Source organism: Oryctolagus cuniculus, chromosome 21 (genome assembly GCF_964237555.1).
Source record: "Oryctolagus cuniculus chromosome 21, mOryCun1.1, whole genome shotgun sequence".
NCBI lineage: Eukaryota > Metazoa > Chordata > Mammalia > Lagomorpha > Leporidae > Oryctolagus > Oryctolagus cuniculus.
The window spans coordinates 635,733-656,262 of record NC_091452.1 but is presented as its reverse complement, the minus strand read 5'-3'; the positions used below and the strand labels follow the sequence as shown (position 1 = coordinate 656,262).

At 45.7% G+C, this 20,530-nt stretch overlaps 1 protein-coding gene across 3 annotated transcripts; it reads left to right on the top strand.

The window, feature by feature from the left end:
• Nucleotides 1-18: 18 nt before the first annotated feature.
• ZNF26 (zinc finger protein 26) lies at nt 19-18,516 on the top strand. 3 transcript variants are annotated; one of them, XM_017338436.3, is made up of 5 exons: nt 50-439; nt 9,015-9,152; nt 9,667-9,793; nt 10,757-10,849; nt 15,984-18,516. In XM_017338436.3, exons 2-5 carry the CDS (start codon nt 9,126-9,128, stop codon nt 17,333-17,335), a joined length of 1,599 nt encoding a protein of 532 aa, XP_017193925.2. In that variant the 5' UTR covers nt 50-439; nt 9,015-9,125; the 3' UTR covers nt 17,336-18,516. The 3 variants fall into 3 exon arrangements, with proteins under 3 accessions (XP_002722529.2, XP_017193925.2, XP_008248238.2); XM_002722483.5 differs by lacking the exon at nt 9,015-9,152 and having other exon boundaries at nt 19-439; XM_008250016.4 differs by lacking the exon at nt 9,015-9,152 and having other exon boundaries at nt 15,987-18,516.
• The last annotated feature ends 2,014 nt before the right edge of the window (nt 18,517-20,530 follow it).

Below are 20,530 nucleotides of genomic sequence, written 5' to 3'. Positions count from 1 at the left end.
TCCCCACCGCCCCAGCCGTGACGCACTTCCTCGTGCGCCGCGCGCCTTCCGGTCTGCGCGCGGCGCCGCTTCCGGTCGGCAACAGTGAAGCGCTGGGGACCTGGCTGTCCAGTCGGTGGGGGTGGCCGCTGGCCGGCGAAGACCGAGGACTTGACCGCTGCACACCTGGCTCGGTCGGCCCAGGGCGTGGACGCAGCCTGGCCGGCCTCGGGATCTTCTGCGTCCGTGCCAACGAACGACACCAGCTCATCGCCGGGACTCCGCGTCCGGGCCCGGAGGCCGCGTCCCTGCGGGCGGCCGGGCCTCAGGCCACACAGGGGCCGACTGGCCGCTGTTGCCTCGGGGTCGGGAGCAGCGGACAGCCCGCGGGTTCTGCAGCTACGCGGCTCGCAGGAAGCTGTAGGGGATGGCCTCCGGGTTACGGACGGCTTCGTATTGGGTAAGTGGGGGTTTCGACGCCGAGGTGGCCGGTCCCACCCAGGGCTGGCCCTGCCCGTGTCCGGGCCTCCAGCAAGGGTGCTTCGGGTGTTCGATGCCCTGGTTACGCTTCGTTCGGGAAATGATCCGCCGCCGTTTCGTCGTCGGCTTTGGCTGGCCCTTCGGCCCTCGTGAGGGAGGGTGCAGTCTTTCCTTCAGTGTATTTGGGCAGATGCTTATTCCGGGTCCGGTTGTATGGCGGGGGCCTTGGGATGCTGGTTGTGCGTTCACTCTGTACGTTCTTGTTTTTAAGGAGCTCTGGTCTTGTGGGAAGGGTAATCAAATGAACAGTGTGCACAGTTCCAGGTGAGTGGGTAGGGACCCAGGACGAAGTGTTAACAGCTGCCACTCTTGGCTAGACACTCTTTTAATCACTTTCAAGTGTCAACCCTGTGAGCAAATATTTCCCCACTGTGCGAGGAAACCGGGAACCTGCCCAAAGTCCCAGACTCCTAACAGATCCTAGGAGAGGAAGCTGACAGCCCAGACAGTTCATCTGCAGGGTTCGTGCTCTCTTTTTTAATTCATTCTAAATAAATTTTACTTATATTCACTTTATTTGTAAGGCCGAGAGCGAGCTTAGATCCATGGGCTGACTCCCCCAGTGCCTGCAAAATCCAGTCTGAAGTCAGGAGCCTGGATTTCCACCCACTGTTCATTTGATTATGCTTCCCACAAGACCAGTATTCAAGCACTTAACCGTGACAGCTGCTTCCAGGTGCACATTAGCAGGTTGGGGGCGGAGTAGCTGGAATGTGAAGCAGGCATCTGGTGTGAGATGTGGGCATCCCAAGTGGCACCGAAGCACTGTGCCAATACTGGCCTCAGAGTTTATGCTCTTACTGCCTCTTAGGACCTAAAAGAATTGTAAACAGTGTTTCTTTGTTTTTTACTTTTTTTTCTTTAACATTTGTTTATTTTATTTGAAAGAGAATTACAGAGAGAGAGAGACACAGAGAGAGATGTTCCATCAGCTGGCTCACTCCCCAAATTGCCGCAACAGCTGGGACTGGGCCATGCTGGAGCCAGGAGCCAGGAGCTTCATCTGGGTGTCCCACGTGTGTTCAGAGGCCCAGGGACTTGGGCCATCTTCCGCTGCTTTCCCAGGTGCACTAGCAGGGAGCTGGATCAGAAGTGGACCAGCTGGGACTGGAAACGATGCCCATACGGGCCCCCGGCATCACAGACAGTGGCCTTACCCACTGCGGCACAACATCTGCCTTCTTTTCTTTGATTTTAAGTGCATGTACTAATTTTGTTAGCAGACACAAGGGGTCTGTTTGATTCGGATGTTGCCAAATGGGAGTCAGCCTCAAGTGGGAGTTGTTCAGCGGTAAGCTGTCCTTAATTGTGACAAGTAAAGGAGACAGTGGAATGGTACAGTTCTCTAAGTAAAGGAGACAGTGGAATGGTACAGTTCTCTAAGTAAAGGAGACAGTGGAATGGTACAGTTCTCTAAGGAAGCCACCTCTTGCAGAAAGCAGTTAGCCAGGATTTTTATATAGGGGAGCGTCTAGCATGAAGAAAAGGGTCACTGCAATGCACACTGTATGTTCTTATATTATTATGTGTTAAAAGAAATCTTAGACTAGTTTCTTGTACTTTCCTTGTTTGTGGAGGTCTGGACCCCTTAGAAAACAGTGCTGCCATGTAAGCCCTCCAGGGACATTCTCTGATAAACAGGTTTAAGCAAGCAAACTGCCCATATTCTCTACCCATATTCCTGTGCCCACCTCTTGCCTAAATCCAGAACTCTTGGTTACAATTTAACAATCATTGACTATTACGCCAGATAATTTTTTAGAGCATGCAGAGGTAAACAAGACTAGCAGAGTCTATGACCTCATGAAGGTTGTGTGCGTTAGTAGGTCCCCAACTGGATTAATTCCAAGAACTTATCTTGGTGTTAGAGAAGAATTTGAAGTAGAGATATAAAGGACAAGAATGGGAGCAGCCCTGCTAATGCTTCTGGGAAGGCAGCAGAAGATGCCCCAAGTGTTTGGGGCCCTGCCATCTGCTTGAGAGACCCAGATGGAGTTCCTGGTTCCCAGCTTCCGCCCAGCCCAAACCTGGCTGTTGCAGCCATCTGGAGGATGAACCAGCAGATGGAGGATCTCTTTCTGTCCCCATCTTGCTCTGCTTTTCAAATAAATAAATCTTAAAGAAGAAAAGGGATATTCCCAAATAATTCGAATAGCTGTAGAAACAAGGTACACAATAGGAGATAAAAAATTTTTTAATTTATTTGAAAGAGCAACAGAGAGTGAGATAGATCTTCCATCTACTCCTTCACTCCCCAGATGCCTGCAACAGCCAGAGCTGGGCCAGGCTGAAGCCAGAAGTCCAGATCTCTTGCATGGGGAGCAAGGACCCAACTACTTGAGCCTCCTAGGATGCTCATGAACAGGAAATGGGATGACAGGGGAGCACAGATGTGATCTTGGGCTTTTCCATATGGGATGTGGGAGTCCCAGGTATTGGTGCACCCCTTGTGTATAGATAGCTCTTTACGTGCGGTGAAACATTATGCTATCGTGCCCTTAGAGTTATTTTATTTTAAATAATTCGAAAACTATGCAGGGGGTGTAAGTATAGTATTAAACCTATTTTTTGGCCGGTGTCACGGCGCACTAGGATAATCCTCCGCCTGTGGCACCAGCACACCGGGTTCTAGTCCCGGTTGCGGCACTGGATTCTGTCCCGGTTGCCCCTCTTCCAGGCCAGCTCTCTGCTGTGGCTCGGGAGTGCAGTGGAGGATGGCCCAAGTGCTTGGGCCCTGCACCCCATGGGAGACCAGGGGAAGCACCTGGCTCTTGGCTTCAGATCAGCATGGTGCGCCGGCCATAGCGGCCAAAGGAAGACCTTTCTCTCTGCTTCTGTCTCTCACTGTCCACTCTGCCTGTCAACAAAATAAATAAATAAAAATAAAAAAAAACTATTTTTTATGTTTTTAAGATTTATTTATTTGAAAGGCAAAGAAAGAGATTTTGCTTCTGCTGGTTTACTCCCCATATGACTGCAGCTGCCAGGGCTGGGCCAAGCCAAAGCCAGAAGCCAGAAACTCCATCTGGGTCTCCGGTGTGAGTGGCAGGGACCCAAACACTTGGGCTATCTTGTGCTTCCTTCCCAGGCACATTAGCAGGGAACTGGGTAAGAAGCAGGTCAGCTGGGGCGTTAACTGGCACTCCAATGTGGGATTTCTGCATCGCCGATAGCAGCTTGACTTGCTGCCACGACGCTGGCTCCAAAAGACTATTGTAATCCTACTTTTTTTTTTTTTTTTTTTTTTAAGATTTATTTACTTATGTGGAAGGCAGAGTTACAGAGAGGCGGCGGGGGGAGGATAGAAGTCTTCCATCCTCTGGTTCACTCCCCAAATAATTGCAACGGCTGGAGCTGCACTGATCCGAAGCCGGGAGCCAGGAGCCCCTTCCAGGTCTCCCAGGCCGGTGCAGGGGCCCAAGGACTTGGGCCATCCTCCACTGATTTCCCAGGCTATAGCAGAGAACTAGATCGGAAGTGGAGCAGCTGGGTCTTGAACTGGCGCCCATATGGATGCTAGCACTGAAAGCGGCGGCTTTACCTGCTACGCTGCATGCGCTATTGTATTCTTTAAAAGCCCCCAGAAGCTTTCCCAAGAATATGTCCCAAGTCCTTGGGCGTTGCACCCACGTGGGAGACCCGGAAGAAGCTCCTGGCTCCTGGCTTTGGATTGGCACAGCTCTGGCCATTGAGACCAGTTGGGGAGTGAATCAGTGGATGGAAGACACACCTCCCTCCCTCCCTCCCTCCCTCTCTCTCTCCCCTTCTCTCTATGTAACTCTGACTTTCAAATAAATAAATAAATCTTAAAAAAAAAAAACAACAACCTCGATACACCTCTTCATCCAGAATCCCCAAATGTTGCCATTTTGTAATATTAGCTTTATCGTTGCCTATGTAGGAATGTATGTGTACGCATACCCTCACTCACTTAGCTCCCTTTCTCCTTCTGCACGTTTCATTGTTCTCCCTGATATCCTCCATCCTGTGAAGCCTGCTCTTCCCTGTGTACCTCATCTGTTTCTCAGGCTTCTTCCCTCCCTCACTTTCTTCCTTCTGTTTTTATTTTTAATGATTTATTTATTTAAAAGGGAGAGTGATAGAGATTGATCTTCCACCCACTGGTTCACTCCCCACATGCCTGCAATAGCTGGGCTTGACCAGGAACATCATCTTGGTCTCCTACATGGCCGGCAGCAATCCCAGTACTTGAACCTGCTGTCTCCCAGGTACGTTAGCAGGAAGGAGGACTGGAAGTGCAGAGTAGTGGTGACTTGAACTGGCACTGTGGTATGGGATGAGGTATCCCAAATGGTAACTTTAATGTGCTGTACCACAGCACTCACCCCCTTCCTTCCTTCTTCCTCCTCCTTCTGCTTTTCTTAACTTTGTTTTATTTTTATTGACACAAATACCATAGGAATTAATTTATTATATGAAAGACTTCTTTACCCCAGCCCATTCTGCTTTCTAGAAAAAAATGCCATTTCCTTTTTTGTTGTGTAGTCTTCCTGTCCTGTTTTGCATAAATGATCATGTACACAGGTATTTTTTTTTTAAAGATTTATTTACTTATTTGAAAGTTAAATTACACAGAGTGAGAAGGAGACACAGAGAGAGAGAGAGAGAGAGAGAGAGAGAGGTCTTCCATATGCTGGTTCACTCCCCAGTTGGCCGCAATGGCTGGAGCTGTGCCATTCCAAATACAGGAGCTTCTACTGGGTTTCCCACACAGGTGCAGGGCCCAAGAACTTGGGCCATCCTCCACTGCTTTCCCAGGCCATAGCAGAGAGCTGGATAGAAAGTGGAGCAGCCGGGACTTGAACCAGTGCCCATATGGATGCCAGCATTGCAGGCAGTGGCTTTACCCACTATGCCACAGTGCCGGCCCCACAGGTATCTATTTAAATATGAAAATAAGTTTTCAGCTTTTCTTCCTTAACAGTTTTAATTGCATTTTCTTTTTTAGAAAATGCTATTGTCAGTAACACACTCTGAGGCCCATTGGCCATTTTCCATCCAGGCATCTTCCAGAAGAAACATTATGGCTGTTTCCTTCTATAAATTGTGTGTTTTTTTGTTTTTTTGTTTTTTTTTTTATTTGACAGGTAGTTATAGACAGTGAGAGAGCAAATCAGAGAGAAAGGTCTTCCTTCCATTGGTTCACTCCCCAAATTGCTGCTAAGGCCGGTACTGCGCCAATCTGAAGCCAGGAGCCAGGTGCTTCTTCCTGGTCTCCCATGCAGATGTAGGAGCCCAAACACTTGGGCCATCCTCTACTGCCCTCCAGGGCCACAGCAGAGAGCTGGACTGGAAGAGGAGCAACTGGGACTATTATCCAAGTGAGCCACGGCATTCGCCCCTAAATTGTGTATTTTGCTATCTCCTCTTTTTTTTTTTTTTTTTTTTTTTTTTTTTTTGACAGGCAGAGTTAGACAGTGAGAGAGAGACAGAGAGAAAGGTCTTCCTTCCGTTGGTTCACCCCGCAAATAGCCACCACGGCTGGTGCGCTGTGCCGATCCGAAGCCAGGAGCCAGGTGCTTCCTCCTGGTCTCCCATGCATGTGCAGGGCCCATTGCCATCTCTTAAATTTATTTTAGATCTCTTATACAAATAGTTTTTACATTCCTTTTAATAATTGCATTCTAGAGCCCACAGTACAAGTAGGCTACATTTTATTGAGCTGTTTCCCTCCAGTGGGAATTTAATCTTTGTAAACTGGCCTGCCTATGTCCTGAGTATGAGAAGCCCCCAGGAAGTCCCCCCTTTGTTACTCATAGAACTCTCAGCTTTTGGTTCTACTGAAAATTTCTATTTTTTTTTCTCTTTAAACATTTATTTATTTATTTATTTGAGAGACAGAATTACAAAGAGAGGTAGAGCCAGTGAGATAGAGAGGTCTTCCATCCACGGTTCACTCCCCAAATGACCACAATGGCCAGAGTTGAGCTGATTGGAAGCCAGGAGCCAGGAGCTCCTTCTGGGTCCCCCAGGCAGGTGTAGGGACCCAGGGACTTGGGCCATCTTATGCTGCTTTCCCAGGCCACAGCAGAGAGCTGGATCAAAAGAGGAACAGCAGGACTTGAACTGTCACCCATATGGGATGCCGCACTGCAGGCTGGGGCTTTAACCCACTGCGCCATAGCACTGGCCTGGGGACATTTTCTATTTTGAAACAGTGGAAGATGGCCCAAGTTCTTGGGCCCCTACACCCACATGGGAAACTCGGAAGAAGCTACTGGCTACTGGCTTCAGATAGGTGCAGCTGTGGCCATTGCAGCCATCTGGGGAGTGAACCAGTCGATGAAAGACTCTCTCTCCCTCTCTCTCCCTCTCGCTCCCTCTCTCTCCCTCTCTCTCTCCCTCTCTCTCCCTCTCTTTGCCTCTCTCTGCTTCTCCTCTCTCTGTCAGCGCCCATATGGGATGCCGACACTGCAGGTGGTGGTTTTACCTGCTACAACACAGCAACAACCCCAATTTAACATTCTTTATGGTAAAAACATTGAAACCCTCTCTTGAGTTTTTTTGAGTTTGTCATGGGTCTGCGTTGCTACATAGTAGGTAAAGCAGTATCTCTTTTTTTTTTTTTTTTTTTTTTTTTTTGACAGGCAGAGTGGACAGTGAGAGAGAGAGAGAGAGACAGAGAAAGGTCTTCCTTTGCCGTTGGTTCACCCTCCAATGGCCGGTGCACCGCGCTGATCCGATGGCAGGAGCCAGGTGCTTCCCCTGGTCTCCCATGGGGTGCAGGGCCCAAGCACTTGGGCCATCCTCCACTGCACTCCCTGGCCACAGCAGAGAGCTGGCCTGGAAGAAGGGTAACCGGGACAGAATCCGGCGCCCCGACCGGGACTAGAAGCCGGTGTGCCGGCGCCGCTAGGCGGAGGATTAGCCTATTGAGCCGCGGCCCCGGCTTCTGTTTCTTATCTAACTCCCTGCTAATTCATCTTGAAAAGCAGTGGAGGGTGATCCAAGTACTTGGGTCCCTGCCACCCACATGGGAGACCTGGATGGTGCTTTGAGCTCCTGACTTTGGCTTAGCTTAGTCCTGGCCATTGCAGTCATTTGGGGAGTGAACCAGCAGATGGAATCTCTCTGTGTGTGTGTGTGTGTGTGTGTGTGTCTGTGTGTCTAGAACTTATAATTCTGCCTTTCAAATAAGTAAATCTTTATTATATTAACATTATCCATAGTCACCCTTCTGTGCAGTCGAACTGCAGAACATTTTACTCCCATCCTACTGTAACTTGCAACTCTACGTTTTTTAGTGGTCACCTTTAAGTCTATCACAGACATCTCCAACTTTTCCTTTTTAAACAAAGTCTAAAGTTGGTATCTTTTTTCAAATGAAAATGGTTCTTTTATACACTATACTTTTTATTTTCTGTTATTGTCATCTATTTGTGTTACACTGATGCCAAATAGTAGCAGATTGTAATTTTAGTTCTGGGGCATGAGGAAATATGTTTAAAATGCATTTAAATCTGTATTGAGATTTACCAGTGCATATATAATATTTGACAGGCAGAGTGGACAGTGAGAGAGAGAGACAGAGAGAAAGGTCTTCCTTTGCCTTTGGTTCACCCTCCAATGGCCGCCGCAGCTGGCGTGCTGCGGCCGGCGCACCATGCTGATCTGAAGGCAGGAGCCAGGTGCTTCTCCTGGTCTCCCATGGGGTGCAGGGCCCAAGCACTTGGGCCATCCTCCACTGCCTTCCCGGGCCACAGCAGAGAGCTGGCCTGGAAGGGGGGCAACCAGGACAGAATCCGGCTCCCCGACCAGGACTAGAACCTGGTGTGCCTGCGCCGCAAGGCGGAGGATTAGCCTAGTGAGCTGCGGCGCTGGCCATCCAATGCATATATTTTACTCACTTCATTGCTCACCATTATATATAGCTTCCCACTAATTCCTTCTGTGTTTTTTTCTTGATGTGTATCTCTGGAATATTGATTTTCCAAGTGCTTGTACAATTAAAAGTATCCTTTTCCTTATTGTTGACTTTTAGCCTGGCTAGTATAAAATTTCAGAAAAAAAAAATAACTTTTCTTTGACACTTTTCTCCTCCCACTCAGGAAATCTTCTTTTCCCTTTGTTGCTTGTCAGATGTTCTCTTTAAACTTTATTTCAGAAGTTTATCACCATCTGCTTAAGATTGGATGTTTTGTTAGAAGGTGATCTTTTCACTTGGTGGGTTTTTCTAAAAGGAACTCCTATATTTGTCTTTATTTTTGGAAACTGTCAGCCTACCTTTCTTCAAATGTTGCTGTAATGTTTCCCAATGTAAACCTACATTGGCTATTCTTTTCTACAGGAAAAGTATTCTAGGTTTGTTTTGCAGTCTGGCCCTTCCCTATTCATCCTTCACAATTACTTTCTCTATTTCTGAAATAGTTGCAGTGTCTTGAATTGGTATACCAGGCCCTGCCACGTGTTGTACAGTGCTTGCCACTTCTCAGGGTCTGCAAGTTATCTCTCAGTAGTTTTTCTTTCTTCGTAAGGTCTTTCAGCTGAACATGTGGAGAAGCATACTACATTTCCCAGTGTCCCTTCTGCTTCAAATCCAAATGTGATGACTGAATCTTAGACCTGAGTTCCCCAGCAATGGAGCCATGCATGGCAGAGCAAAAAGATGGAAGGTGACTGAGTCTCTGACTGTGCATTTGTCCCTGCCCCAGACCCATTCGCCTCAGCCTCCTGCAAGTAGAAGCAGGATGACCTGTGAAATCTGCTGCTGCCGCCGCTATTTCTGTTGCTCCCGGGGAACCTCATTCTAATGACCTCCTGTCGTCCTTCCCACTCCATCTTCTTGGGGAAACATATCATGAATCTGAGACTGTTCACTTGGCTCTTAATGGGACCAAATCTGGAATCCCTTTTTAGGACTATTGTCTCCATTTCTGTGCAAAATATACCCTGTAAATATGTATCAGAGGCTCAGAACAGCTTATTTCATTTGTGTATGTGATAGCTGTTTGCTTCCCTATAAAAGATTCAGAGTATTTGGCACACAGAAGCTCACAGAATACATACTGAAGCAGGCACAGGAGATGGTGTGAAGCAAAGTGTCTACTTTCTCAGTGATTCCTCTGCATCTTTTCCACATCACTTGATAAAATTGCATCTGATTGGATTGGCTATGTCTGATTACAGGGATTATTGTCATTCAAGGATATATCTATGGAGTTTACCTGGGAAGAATGGCAGCTGCTGGATTCTACACAGAAGTACCTTTACAGGGATGTGATCCTGGAAAACTATAGCAACCTGGTATCAGTGGGTAAGCACAGCTTCTCTGTTTAACTCAGATTGTGACTTGTAAATTGTTTACCCTTTTTCTTTTCTTAAAGATTTATTTACTTAAGAGGCAGAATTACAGACAGACAGAGGGAGAGACAGAAAGTTCTTCCACCCCCTGGTTCACTCCCCAAAAGGCCACAATGCCTGGAGCTGGCCAATCCGAAACCAGGAGCCAGAAGCTTCTTCCAGATCTCCCATGTGGATGCAGGGGCCCACCTGAGCCATCTTCTGCTTTTCCAGGCCATCAGCAGGGATCTGGATCAGAAGTAGAGCAGCTGGGTCTGGAACTGGTGTGCAGAGGGATGCTGGCACCGCAGACAAATGCTTAACCTGCTATGCCACAGTGCCAGCCCTGCCATCCCTTTTCTTTTGTTCATTGATTGAGGGACCTCCAAAGTGCTGATGCTTATGAACTGGAACTTTAGAGGTCAGATGTTCTTAGTCCTTGTTTGCCTCTCACCTGTTAGTAGTTGTTGTTTTTCTTACCTCCTAATTGTAATCTTTCCCCAACTGCTGTGTAAAAATAAGCAGTTTCATTTTTTAAAAAAGATGTATTTACTTGTTTCAAAAGGCAGAGCAATAGAGAAGGAGTGACAGAAAGAGAGGTTGGGGGAGAGACCGAAATCTTCCATCTGTTAGTTCACCCTCTAAATGGCTGTAACAGCTGCAACTGATGCAGGCCAAATCCAGGAGTCTAGAACTCCATCCTGGTCACTCACATGAGTGGTCAGGACCCAAGTATTTGAGCCATTTTCCACTACTTTCCTAGGTGTGCTACCAGGGAGCTGGATCAGAAGCAGAGAAGCCAGGACTGACACAGGGTGCTGGCTTCTCAGTCAGCAGTTTAACTCATAGTACAACAATACCAGCCCAAACCGTTTGATTTTGTAGCTCCTGATCCCTGGCAGTTTGGTCTATATCCTTTTTGATTTTCCTTTAACAGGGTACCATGGTACCAAACCTGATTTAATTTTCAAGTTGGAGCAAGGAGAAGAGCCATGGATAATTGCCAAAATTTCCAGTCAGAGCTGTCCAGGTGAGTTGATGAGAATCAGGAAGATGGGAGATGTAGAAGTGACCTGGTTGTTCCCAGAGGAAGTCACACTGGTGCAGCGTTACGCACAGAAACTCTTAGGAGACCATGGGCTCTTCACATAAGGACTCGCCAGCATTCTTCACATATTGGGGTTTTCCTTCCTTTGGCTTTGAGAGGTAGGCGGTGCCACTTTTTGTGCTCAATATGTGTGCTCTGGGTTAGCTTCTTTCTTGCCCAAGGTCAAGCACATTATTAGGCATTAAAACATGCAGAGAATTTATTTTTCTTCTCCTTCTTTTTTTTTTTTTTTGACAGGCAGAGTGGACAGTGAGAGAGAGAGACAGAGAGAAAGGTCTTCCTTTTTCCGTTGGTTCACTCCACAATGGCTGCTGAGGCCGGTGCACTGCGCTAATCTGAAGCCAGGAGCCAGGCACCTCTCCTGGTCTCCCACGCGGGTGCAGGGCCCAAGCACTTGGGCCATCCTCCACTGCACTTCCGGGCCACAGCAGAGAGCTGGACTGGAAGAGGGGCAACCAGGACAGGATTCAGCACCCCAACCAAGACTAGAACCCGGTGTGCTGGCTCCGCAGACGGAGGATTAGCCTATTGAGCCGCGGCGCTGGCCCTATTTTTCTTCTCATTGGGAATGAGTCATACCCCTCAATATCTTTTGTTTTGTTTTGTTTTCTCTTTTGCCTTCCACAGTTAAATCCCTTAGATTGTATCATAGTCTTAAGTTTGGTCTCACCTCTATAACTAACCATCTTTACACACCTTTTTCTTTCTGAGTTGTCTGAAGGGATTGGTTTGCCAAATTCTGCTGTCATCTCCTTTGCTATAACTAATTTAAGACTTTCCCATTCTTAAGATTGAAGCTTTGGCCGGCGCCGCGGCTCAATAGGCTAATCCTCCATCTGCAGCGCGGGGGGCGCCGGATTCTGTCCCGGTTGCTCCTCTTCCAGTCCAGCTCTCGCTGTGGCCCGGGAGTGCAGTGGAGGATGGCCCAAGTGCTTGGGCCCTGCACCCGCATGGGAGACCAGGAGAGGTGCCTGGCTCCTGGCTTCAGATCAGCACAGTGCACCGGCCTCAGCAGCCATTGTGGAGTGAACCAACGGAAAAAGGAAGACCTTTCTCTCTGTCTCTCTCTCTCACTGTCCACTCTACCTGTCAAAAAAAACAACAACAACAACAACAACAACAACAAAAAAGACTGACGCTTTCACCACCTACAATGCTGACATCCTCCTTCTCTCTTTCTTCTGCAAGTTGAGTCCTCAGGAGAGCTCCCCGTGCTTTCCTACACTTCGTTGAATGTAGTAGGGACTTCTTTCTAAAATTATGACGTTTCTCTGTTTTTATTGTTGGTGCACTTGTAGTCTGTGTGCTGGATTCTGTGGTCACACTATGTCATATCCTATCTTCTTTGTTGATCTTGCAGCTGCTTCTATTTCTGTCAGTAAAAGTATTTTATCCTCTGAAAAGTATAACCCTTATCTCTTTAATTGTCACCCAGACTAGGTCAGTATTGTCTCAAACCTGCATATATCAATTTCATAACCATCTCTGAGAGCTCTCATCTCCTCCTTAGCTGTTGTTTCTTTCCATAGTGTTCTATCAGCAGCTTGAGAAAATTAACAAAAATTTTGTACAAAATAAACCCAACAAGTGTTTCTTAATCTGTGATTCTATCAGAATAAAACAATAAGGAATTTAAAATTTCAAGTGGAAAGTTATATGCCATAGGGCAACTTCACCATGATGTCAGGAGCCAAGCTTCCATCTGTCTCTCTTTTGCCCCTGTGAATTATTATACTTTCCCTATCAACCCATTTCTTCATAATGAATAAGGCTCCTCACTGCCACATGTCACACGCAGATACCACAGAAACCACCGACTCAAATTTATTTCTGAAACAACAACAACAACAACAACAACAAAAACCATTTGATGGGTGCTTAGAGTCTTTCCCAGAAGCCTACCAGCATGTTTTCATAAAATCACATGCCCGCGTCTAGTCCAGATATAGTGGGGAATGGGAGGGCTCCAGGACTTGTGCTCTATCCTCACTGACCATTACATATGAACAAGAAAAGGGTGGGTAGCCTCTCTGAGTTAGGAGGGGACATGGCCTTTGAGTAGGCGGAGTTCATTATAGTCCCATCTTTGTGCCCTCTGTTCAACTGAACATCTTCAAAAATTCTCATGTTAACATTCTCATGTTAGCTTCTTCCAGGTCTTCTCACGTAGGTGCAGGGGCCTAAGGACCTGGGCCATCTTCTACTGCTTTCCCAGGCCATAGCAGAGAGCTGGATCGGAAGTGAAGCAGCCAGGACTTGTACCAGCACCCATATGGGAAGTCGGCACTGCCAGCAGTGGCTTTACCCGCTATGCCACAGCACTGGTCCCTAGACTTAAACTTTATGATTGCGCCAGCTAAGCTCATGTGTGTCATCTTCCCTCTGAGAGGAAGGGCAAAATTTAGGTGCAACACTCAGGACGGCGTTACTGTGGTTTGCTGTTTCACAGGCTGTCCCTGATGAGTGCTCTGGAGATCTTGACCTTCTGATGTTTTCCTTTAAACGTTTGTCTGATCATTACTTTCATTGTGATAGCACTGTTTCGGCCTAATAGAGGGACCTTCACATTCTCTAACTCATGCCCAGCCTTAAACGTCGCCGCCTCTAGCTCTGGCTCTGTGTCTTGTTTTGTTTGCGTTGTTCACTGGATGGTCTCATCCATTGTGTTATTTAATGCCTTTCATTGAGCACAGAACTTACATCTGACTGCCTAGGTGCTGTCTTCATTTGGGTGATGTTTAACTGCAATCCCAGATGTAATAACTACTAAAATAAAGTCCTTTAGTTCTATACAAATATGTTTCTTGTTAGGTGACACCAGCTTGTTATTGAAGGTGTTCGTTTCTCCCTTTCAGCTCCCACATCCAGTCTCATTACATTTTCTTAGTAGTCTCTTCTGATTTGCTCACATTTCCTCAACGCCAGGGGGCATAGTCCAAACCATTGTCATTTCATCCTGGTCTGATGTGACTCTCTTCCCCTTTCTTACTCATTTTTTGCCAAATAAGCAAACTGATCTTCTTCTTCTTCTTTTTTTTTACACCAGCTCTTGAAGAATTAATTTTCATAGCTCATTCTTTCTGATTTATTTATTTCATATTAATTAACTTAGGCAGAAACAGAAAAAGGTCTGCCAAACATTGGTTCGCTTCCCACAACAGCCATGGCTAGGTCAAATAAAAATCAAATCAGAAGTTGGAATTTCAATCCAGGTCTCTGTGGGTGGCAACACAACCAGTTGAGTTATCACATACTGCCTCCCAGAGGTACGCATTAGCCTGGACTTGAACCTAGGCACTTTGGTGCAGCATGTGGGTATCCCAAGCAGAATATTAACTGCTAGGCCAAACGCCCACCTTCATTCTCATCATTAATGTCTCATTCTCACCCAAACCTAAATGTCATACTCTGGTTATTCTGTATCTTGTAATTTCATGTTTTAGTTAAAAGAAAAATCTTGGGGGTAGCATTGTAATTCAGCAGGTTAAGCTGCCTCCTGCAACACCAGCATCCCATATGGATGCCAGCTTGAGTCCTGACTGCTGTACTTCCCTCCAGCTCCCTACTAACACACCTGGGAAAGCAACAGAAGATGGCCCAGGTACTTGGGCCCCTGTCACCCATGTGGGAGACCCAGATTGAGTTCTAGGCTCCTGGCTTTGACCTGGCCTAGCCCTGGCCATTGCATCCATTTGGGGAGTGAACCAGTGGATGGACAATCTTTGTCTGTCTGCCTGTAACTCTTGCCTTTCAAAAAAAATAAAAAGAAAACTTAATGAGATAGATGCTCTTTATTTCTGCCCATCCAAGTTCACAAGCTACAAAAAAAAAAAAAAAAAGGAAAAAAATCTTGTAATAATAAAAGACAGGTACAAAATAATTGGAAAGTGGCTCCTAAGTGCAGGCTGAAATTTTTTTTAAAGATTTTAATTTATTTATTTGAAAAGCAGAGTTTACGGGGGTGGGGTGGGGTGGGGCGGAGATTGAGAAACAGAGATCTTTCATCTGCTGGTTCTCTACCCCGATGTCCTCAGTGGGCTGACCTCGTCCAGTCTGAAGTCAGGAGTCAGGTGCTTCTTTCAGGTCTCCCATGTGGGTTGCAGGTGCCCAGAGACTTGGGTCATCCACTGCTGCTTTCCTAAGTGCATTAGTAGAGATCTGGATTGGAAGTGGAGCAGCTGGGACTCAAACTGGTGCCCATATAGGATGCTGGTGTCACAGGCGGTGGCTTTACTGGCTACACCATGATACTGGCCCCTAAATTAAAAAAAAAAAAAAAATTTTTTTATTTGAAAGGCAGAGTTACAGAGAGGAAAAGACAATGTCTTCTATTTGCTTGTTCACTCCCAGATGGCCATGGCCACAGCAGCCAGGGCTGGGCCAGTCTGAAATCAGGAGTTAGGAGCTTCATCCAGGTCTCCTGTCTGAGTGGCAGTGACCCAAACACTTGGGCCACCTTTTGCTGCTTTTCCTAGGTCATTAGCAGGGAGCTGAATCAGAAGTGGAGCAACCGGGACACAAAGCAGTGCCCATATGGATGTCAGGGTTGCAGTTAGTGGCCTTACAAACTTATACCATAATGGTGGCCCCTAAAAAGCTTTTCTTTTTTTTTTAAGGTTTATTTATTTACCTGAAAGGCAGTGTAACAAAGAGAGATAAAAGACACAGAGAGATTTCTCCATCTCTTCCCCAAATGGCCACAACTAGCAGGTCTGGTCTTTCTCTGCCTTCCCAGATGCAATAGCAAGGAGCGGGATCTGAAGCAGAGCAGCAGCACTCTGATACAGGATGCCAGCGTTGCAAAGGACAGCTTAACCTGTTGTGCCACAACACTGGCCTCAAAAGCAATTTTGATTTCTGCTGATTCACTACCAGTTTCCATGAGGGGACCTTTTCAATTCAGGCTCTCTTACTCCCTGCTCGATCAGTAATATTTCTTTTGAATCAGTGATATCAACCTATTACCAAAAGAAAAAGAATCATCACATGGCAAGCAGTTCTAAAGCTCTTTAATTCTGTATCAGAATGTTTAAAGTGTGTTTTGTTTTGTTTCTAGAAGGCTGGGAAGAATGGTACCAGAAAAATCAAGATGAGCTTGAAAGTGTTGAGAGGAGCTTTGCTTGTAATGTGTTTGGAAAACTTCATCTGAGCAAAACCTGTGTCTTTTCAAAACAAAGGCTCCATAAGTATAGCACACATGGGAAAAGCCTGACACAAAACTCAGATTCAAGCATAAGTTATGTAAGAAAGAATCTTGATAAGTGTCATGGTTATGAGGAATCATACTTCCTAAGGCATAAAAGAGGTCATGGCATAGAAAAAAACTGTGTGTGCAGTGAATGTGGGAAAGCTTTCCGTTGCAAATCACAGCTCATTGTACATCTCAGAATCCACACGGGAGAGAGACCTTACGAATGCACTAAATGTGAGAGAGCCTTCAGTGCCAAGTCAAACCTTAATGCTCATCAGCGAGTTCATACAGGAGAAAAACCCTATTCATGTGGTGAGTGTGGGAAAGTCTTCTCTTTCAGGTCACAGCTCATTGTGCATCAGGAAGTTCACACAGGAGGGAAACCTTTTGGTTGCAGTGAGTGCGGGAAAGCATACAGTTGGAAGTCACAGCTTATCTTACACCAGAGAAGTCACACAGGAGTAAAACCCTATGAATGCAGTGAGTGTGGGAAAGCCTTCAGTTTGAAATCCCCCTTCGTTGTACACCAGAGGACTCACACTGGAGTGAAACCCCATAAGTGCGATGAATGTGGGAAAGCCTTTAGGAGTAAGTCGTACCTCCTTGTCCACATCAGAATGCACACAGGAGAGAAACCTTATCAATGCAGTGAGTGTGGGAAAGCCTTCAACATGAAGACGCAGCTCATTGTACATCAGGGCGTTCACACGGGAAATAATCCGTACCAGTGCACTGAATGTGGCAAAGCCTTTGGTAGGAAGGAACAACTCAGTGCACACCTGAGAGCTCATGCAGGAGAGAAGCCCTATGGATGTGGTGAGTGTGGGAAGGCCTTCAGTAGCAAGTCCTACCTTGTTATACACAGACGGACACACACGGGAGAGAGACCCTATGAATGTAATTTGTGTGAAAGAGCCTTTTGTGGAAAATCACAGCTGATTATCCATCAGCGAACTCATTCAACAGAGAAGCCTTATGAATGCAATGAATGTGAAAAAGCCTATCCTCGGAAGGCCTCACTTCAGATACACCAGAAAACGCATTCCGGAGAGAAACCGTTTAAGTGCACCGAGTGTGGGAAAGCGTTTACTCAGAAGTCGTCTCTTAGTGAACATCAGAGGGTTCACACGGGAGAGAAACCATGGAAGTGCTCTGAGTGTGGGAAAGCTTTTTGTTGGAATTCAGGACTTCGCATACATCGGAAAACTCACAAGTGAAAAATCAGAATGAGGTGACTATTAGAAGCTTTCACACGGAAGCTGATACTCAGGAGATTCCAGACAATAGTAGGATGTATAAACATACACTGATCACACGTAAACCTTGTAAGACGAATAATACTCGGAGTGAGTTTGCAAAAGCTTTCAGAAACAAGTCATACAAATCTTTTAGACAATATTTGAAGGAATGAGGAATGATAAATATACCAAATGCAGTAGTATCATGAGGATTTGGAGAATTCGCACTTAGAACACCTTATAAATTTAGTAAATCAGAAAAGCATTTCCTCATAGCAGGTGTGTTACATGGAAAGTCACATTCCAGATTTGAAGCTGTTTTTATAAGTTAGTGATTAAAAATAGACTTTCATGAGAAAGTGTAAGATTGTTTTTGTTTTATAATGTAAAATAATTGTCAAGAAAGGCATAAGAGTATACAAGAGCTTTCAAAAAGTACATGGAAACTACATCTTTAATTATCTTTTCCATGAACTTTTTAAAGCCCTCATATTTTGAAAGTTAAAGGATATTTAGACTTTCCTGAGTTAACACTGAATATTATTTTTTTAAATGTTGGTATTTTATTCTTAAATGTAATTTATTACTATATATTTGGTGGTTTGTGTCATAACATCTCCCAGTATTCTCCATATTAAATACTAAGTATCAGCATTATCTTTCTTAGCAATATACTAAAATAATGTGACTTAAAATACCTGAAAGATTCAGGTCCCCAAGGCAGTGAGCTTTTTCAGTGGTCTGTCTCTAAGCAGGACTGGCAGTTATTACAGGGTTGCTTCTTAAGGGAACTCATCACAATGAACATTTATTGTATTTTAGCAGTTTGCTATCCGTTGCTATGAGCCCCTCTGTTTTTGCTAGAGAAATACCACCTCTGTCCTGTGCTTCTTGGCAGTAGTGCCTTCAGGTATCCTTCCCACTAGCCCGTCATCAGATAGTGGTAATCTCTTTGCCGAGATGTGCAGTCTGACGTGATCAGAAGGGACATGTGGGAATTTATTTGTTCCTGTTCCAGAGTCCAATTAAGACCTTCAGTTAGTTCTGCCGAATTGATTCCCAGGATAACTGTGGATGTTATTCCATTTTGAACCTGGTTCTCTGGGCTGTGTGCTTCCTTCTATTTTCTCAATAAAAGTATGTTTTTATTTTTTGCTTAATTGAGGAATGAGTTTTATTTCTTCTTCTTCTTCTTCTTTTTTTTTTTTTTTTTGACAGGCAGAGTGGACAGAGAGAGACAGAGAGAAAGGTCTTCCTTTACCATTGGTTCACCCCCCCAATGGCCGCTGCGGCTGGCGCGCTACGGCTGGCACACCACGCTGATCCAAAGCCAGGAGCCAGGTGCTTCTCCTGGTCTCCCATGGGGTGCAGGGCCCAAGTACTTGGGCCATCCTCCACTGCACTCCCTGGTCACAGCAGAGAGCTGGACTGGAAGAGGAGCAACCAGGACAGAATCCGGCTCCCCGACCGGGACTAGAACCCGGTGTGCCGGCGCTGCAGGCGGCGGATTAGCCTGTTGAGCTACGGTGGTGCCAGCCGAGTTTTATTTCTTAACAACTATGGTTGACAAATTGTTAGGCTGGAGTTGTACAGAGGCAATCCACTATTAGAGAAAAGTGGCATGTGTGCATTAGGATTTTTCAAAAAGAAAATCAAATTCTTGTTTATGTTCCATGACAGGAGCATTTTAGCCAGTCAAATTAAGTCATATAGGCCGGTGCTGTATTGGTGCAGCGTGCCTGCCATAGCAGCCACTTGTGGGGTGAACCAACGGAAAAAGGAAGACCTTTCTCTCTCTCTCTCTCACTGTCTAACTCTGCCTGTCAAAAAAAGGAAAAAAAATTAAGTCATATCATTGCTTGTGTTTACCCACAACTTTGTGGCCCTTCATAGAATTTTGGGGATACTGAGGAACTGTTTCAAAAGAATTTTAAATTTTTGCAGAAATCTGAGACAGGAAGTGAGATGGTTGCTTAGGTCATACCAGGTCTTAGACCACAGAAAAGACAGGCGTGGAGCCCTGAAATCTTATCTCAAGGCTGAGTATCAGTCTAAAATAAATGCTTGTCATATTGCTAAAATAAATACTTGTCAACTGTAGGATTGAGATGGTAGAATCAAACAGTGTATTTGGCTTGATGAATTAAGAGTCAAGTCATCTCAAATGCTCACCTAAATCCTTGATAATTTGAATAAGAATATCCAAGAGGAATGTGACTATTCAATCTAGCAGCCTTTTGGTATAGTTAGAACTGTGTATTTATTTTTTTTTTTTAAGATTTATTTATTTATTTGAAAGTCAGAGTTACACAGAGAGAGGAGAGGCAGAGAGAGAGAGAGAGGTCTTCCATCTGCTGGTTCACTCCCCAACTGGCTGCAAAGGCTGGAGCTGCACCAATCAGGAGCAAGGAGCTTTCTCTAGGTCTTCTCACAGGGTGCAGGGGCCCAAAGACTTGGGCCATCTTCCACTGCTTTCCCAGGCCATAGCAGAGAGCTGGATCGGAAGTGGAGCAGTTGGGATTTGAAACGGTGCCCATATGGGATGCTGGCACTGTAGGTGGTGGCTTTACCCACTACGCCACAGCACCAGCCCAAGAACTGTGTATTCTTCATCTGTAGACTAGATATTGACAATATATGAAATTCAGATTTCAGTGTTCATAGATCCAGTTCTGTTGAACTATAGCCAAATGTATGTGGATATTGTCTGACTGCTTTTGTGTTCAGCAGAGTTGCTAGTAGCACACTTGGTCTGCCTATGAAACCTGCCAGCTCCTGGTGAAGAGCCCGTTCCTTTCCCTGAGAAAAGTGGACTGTGTCTTGCATGATGGAGCTCATTCTGCCAGGATTGCATCCATCTTTATTACCACCTTGGTAACCAAACTTACACTAAAATGTCCAGAGATGGGATAGCTGAGTTAGGATAGAATATGGAAATCAGAGCATTGCAGGGATTACTAGTGATGTTTGAAAGCTTCTGAGAAATATTTGTGAAAATGTTACTTATTTATACAGTGTGTTCCTGGTGTGTGAACAATATGAACAATTAGAGGTCATTATACTTTTTGTTTTGTTTTGTTTTGACAGGCAGAGTGGACAGTGACAGTGAGACAGAGAGAAAGGTCTTCCTTTGCCGTTGGTTCACCCTCCAATGGCCACCGCGGCCGGCGTGCT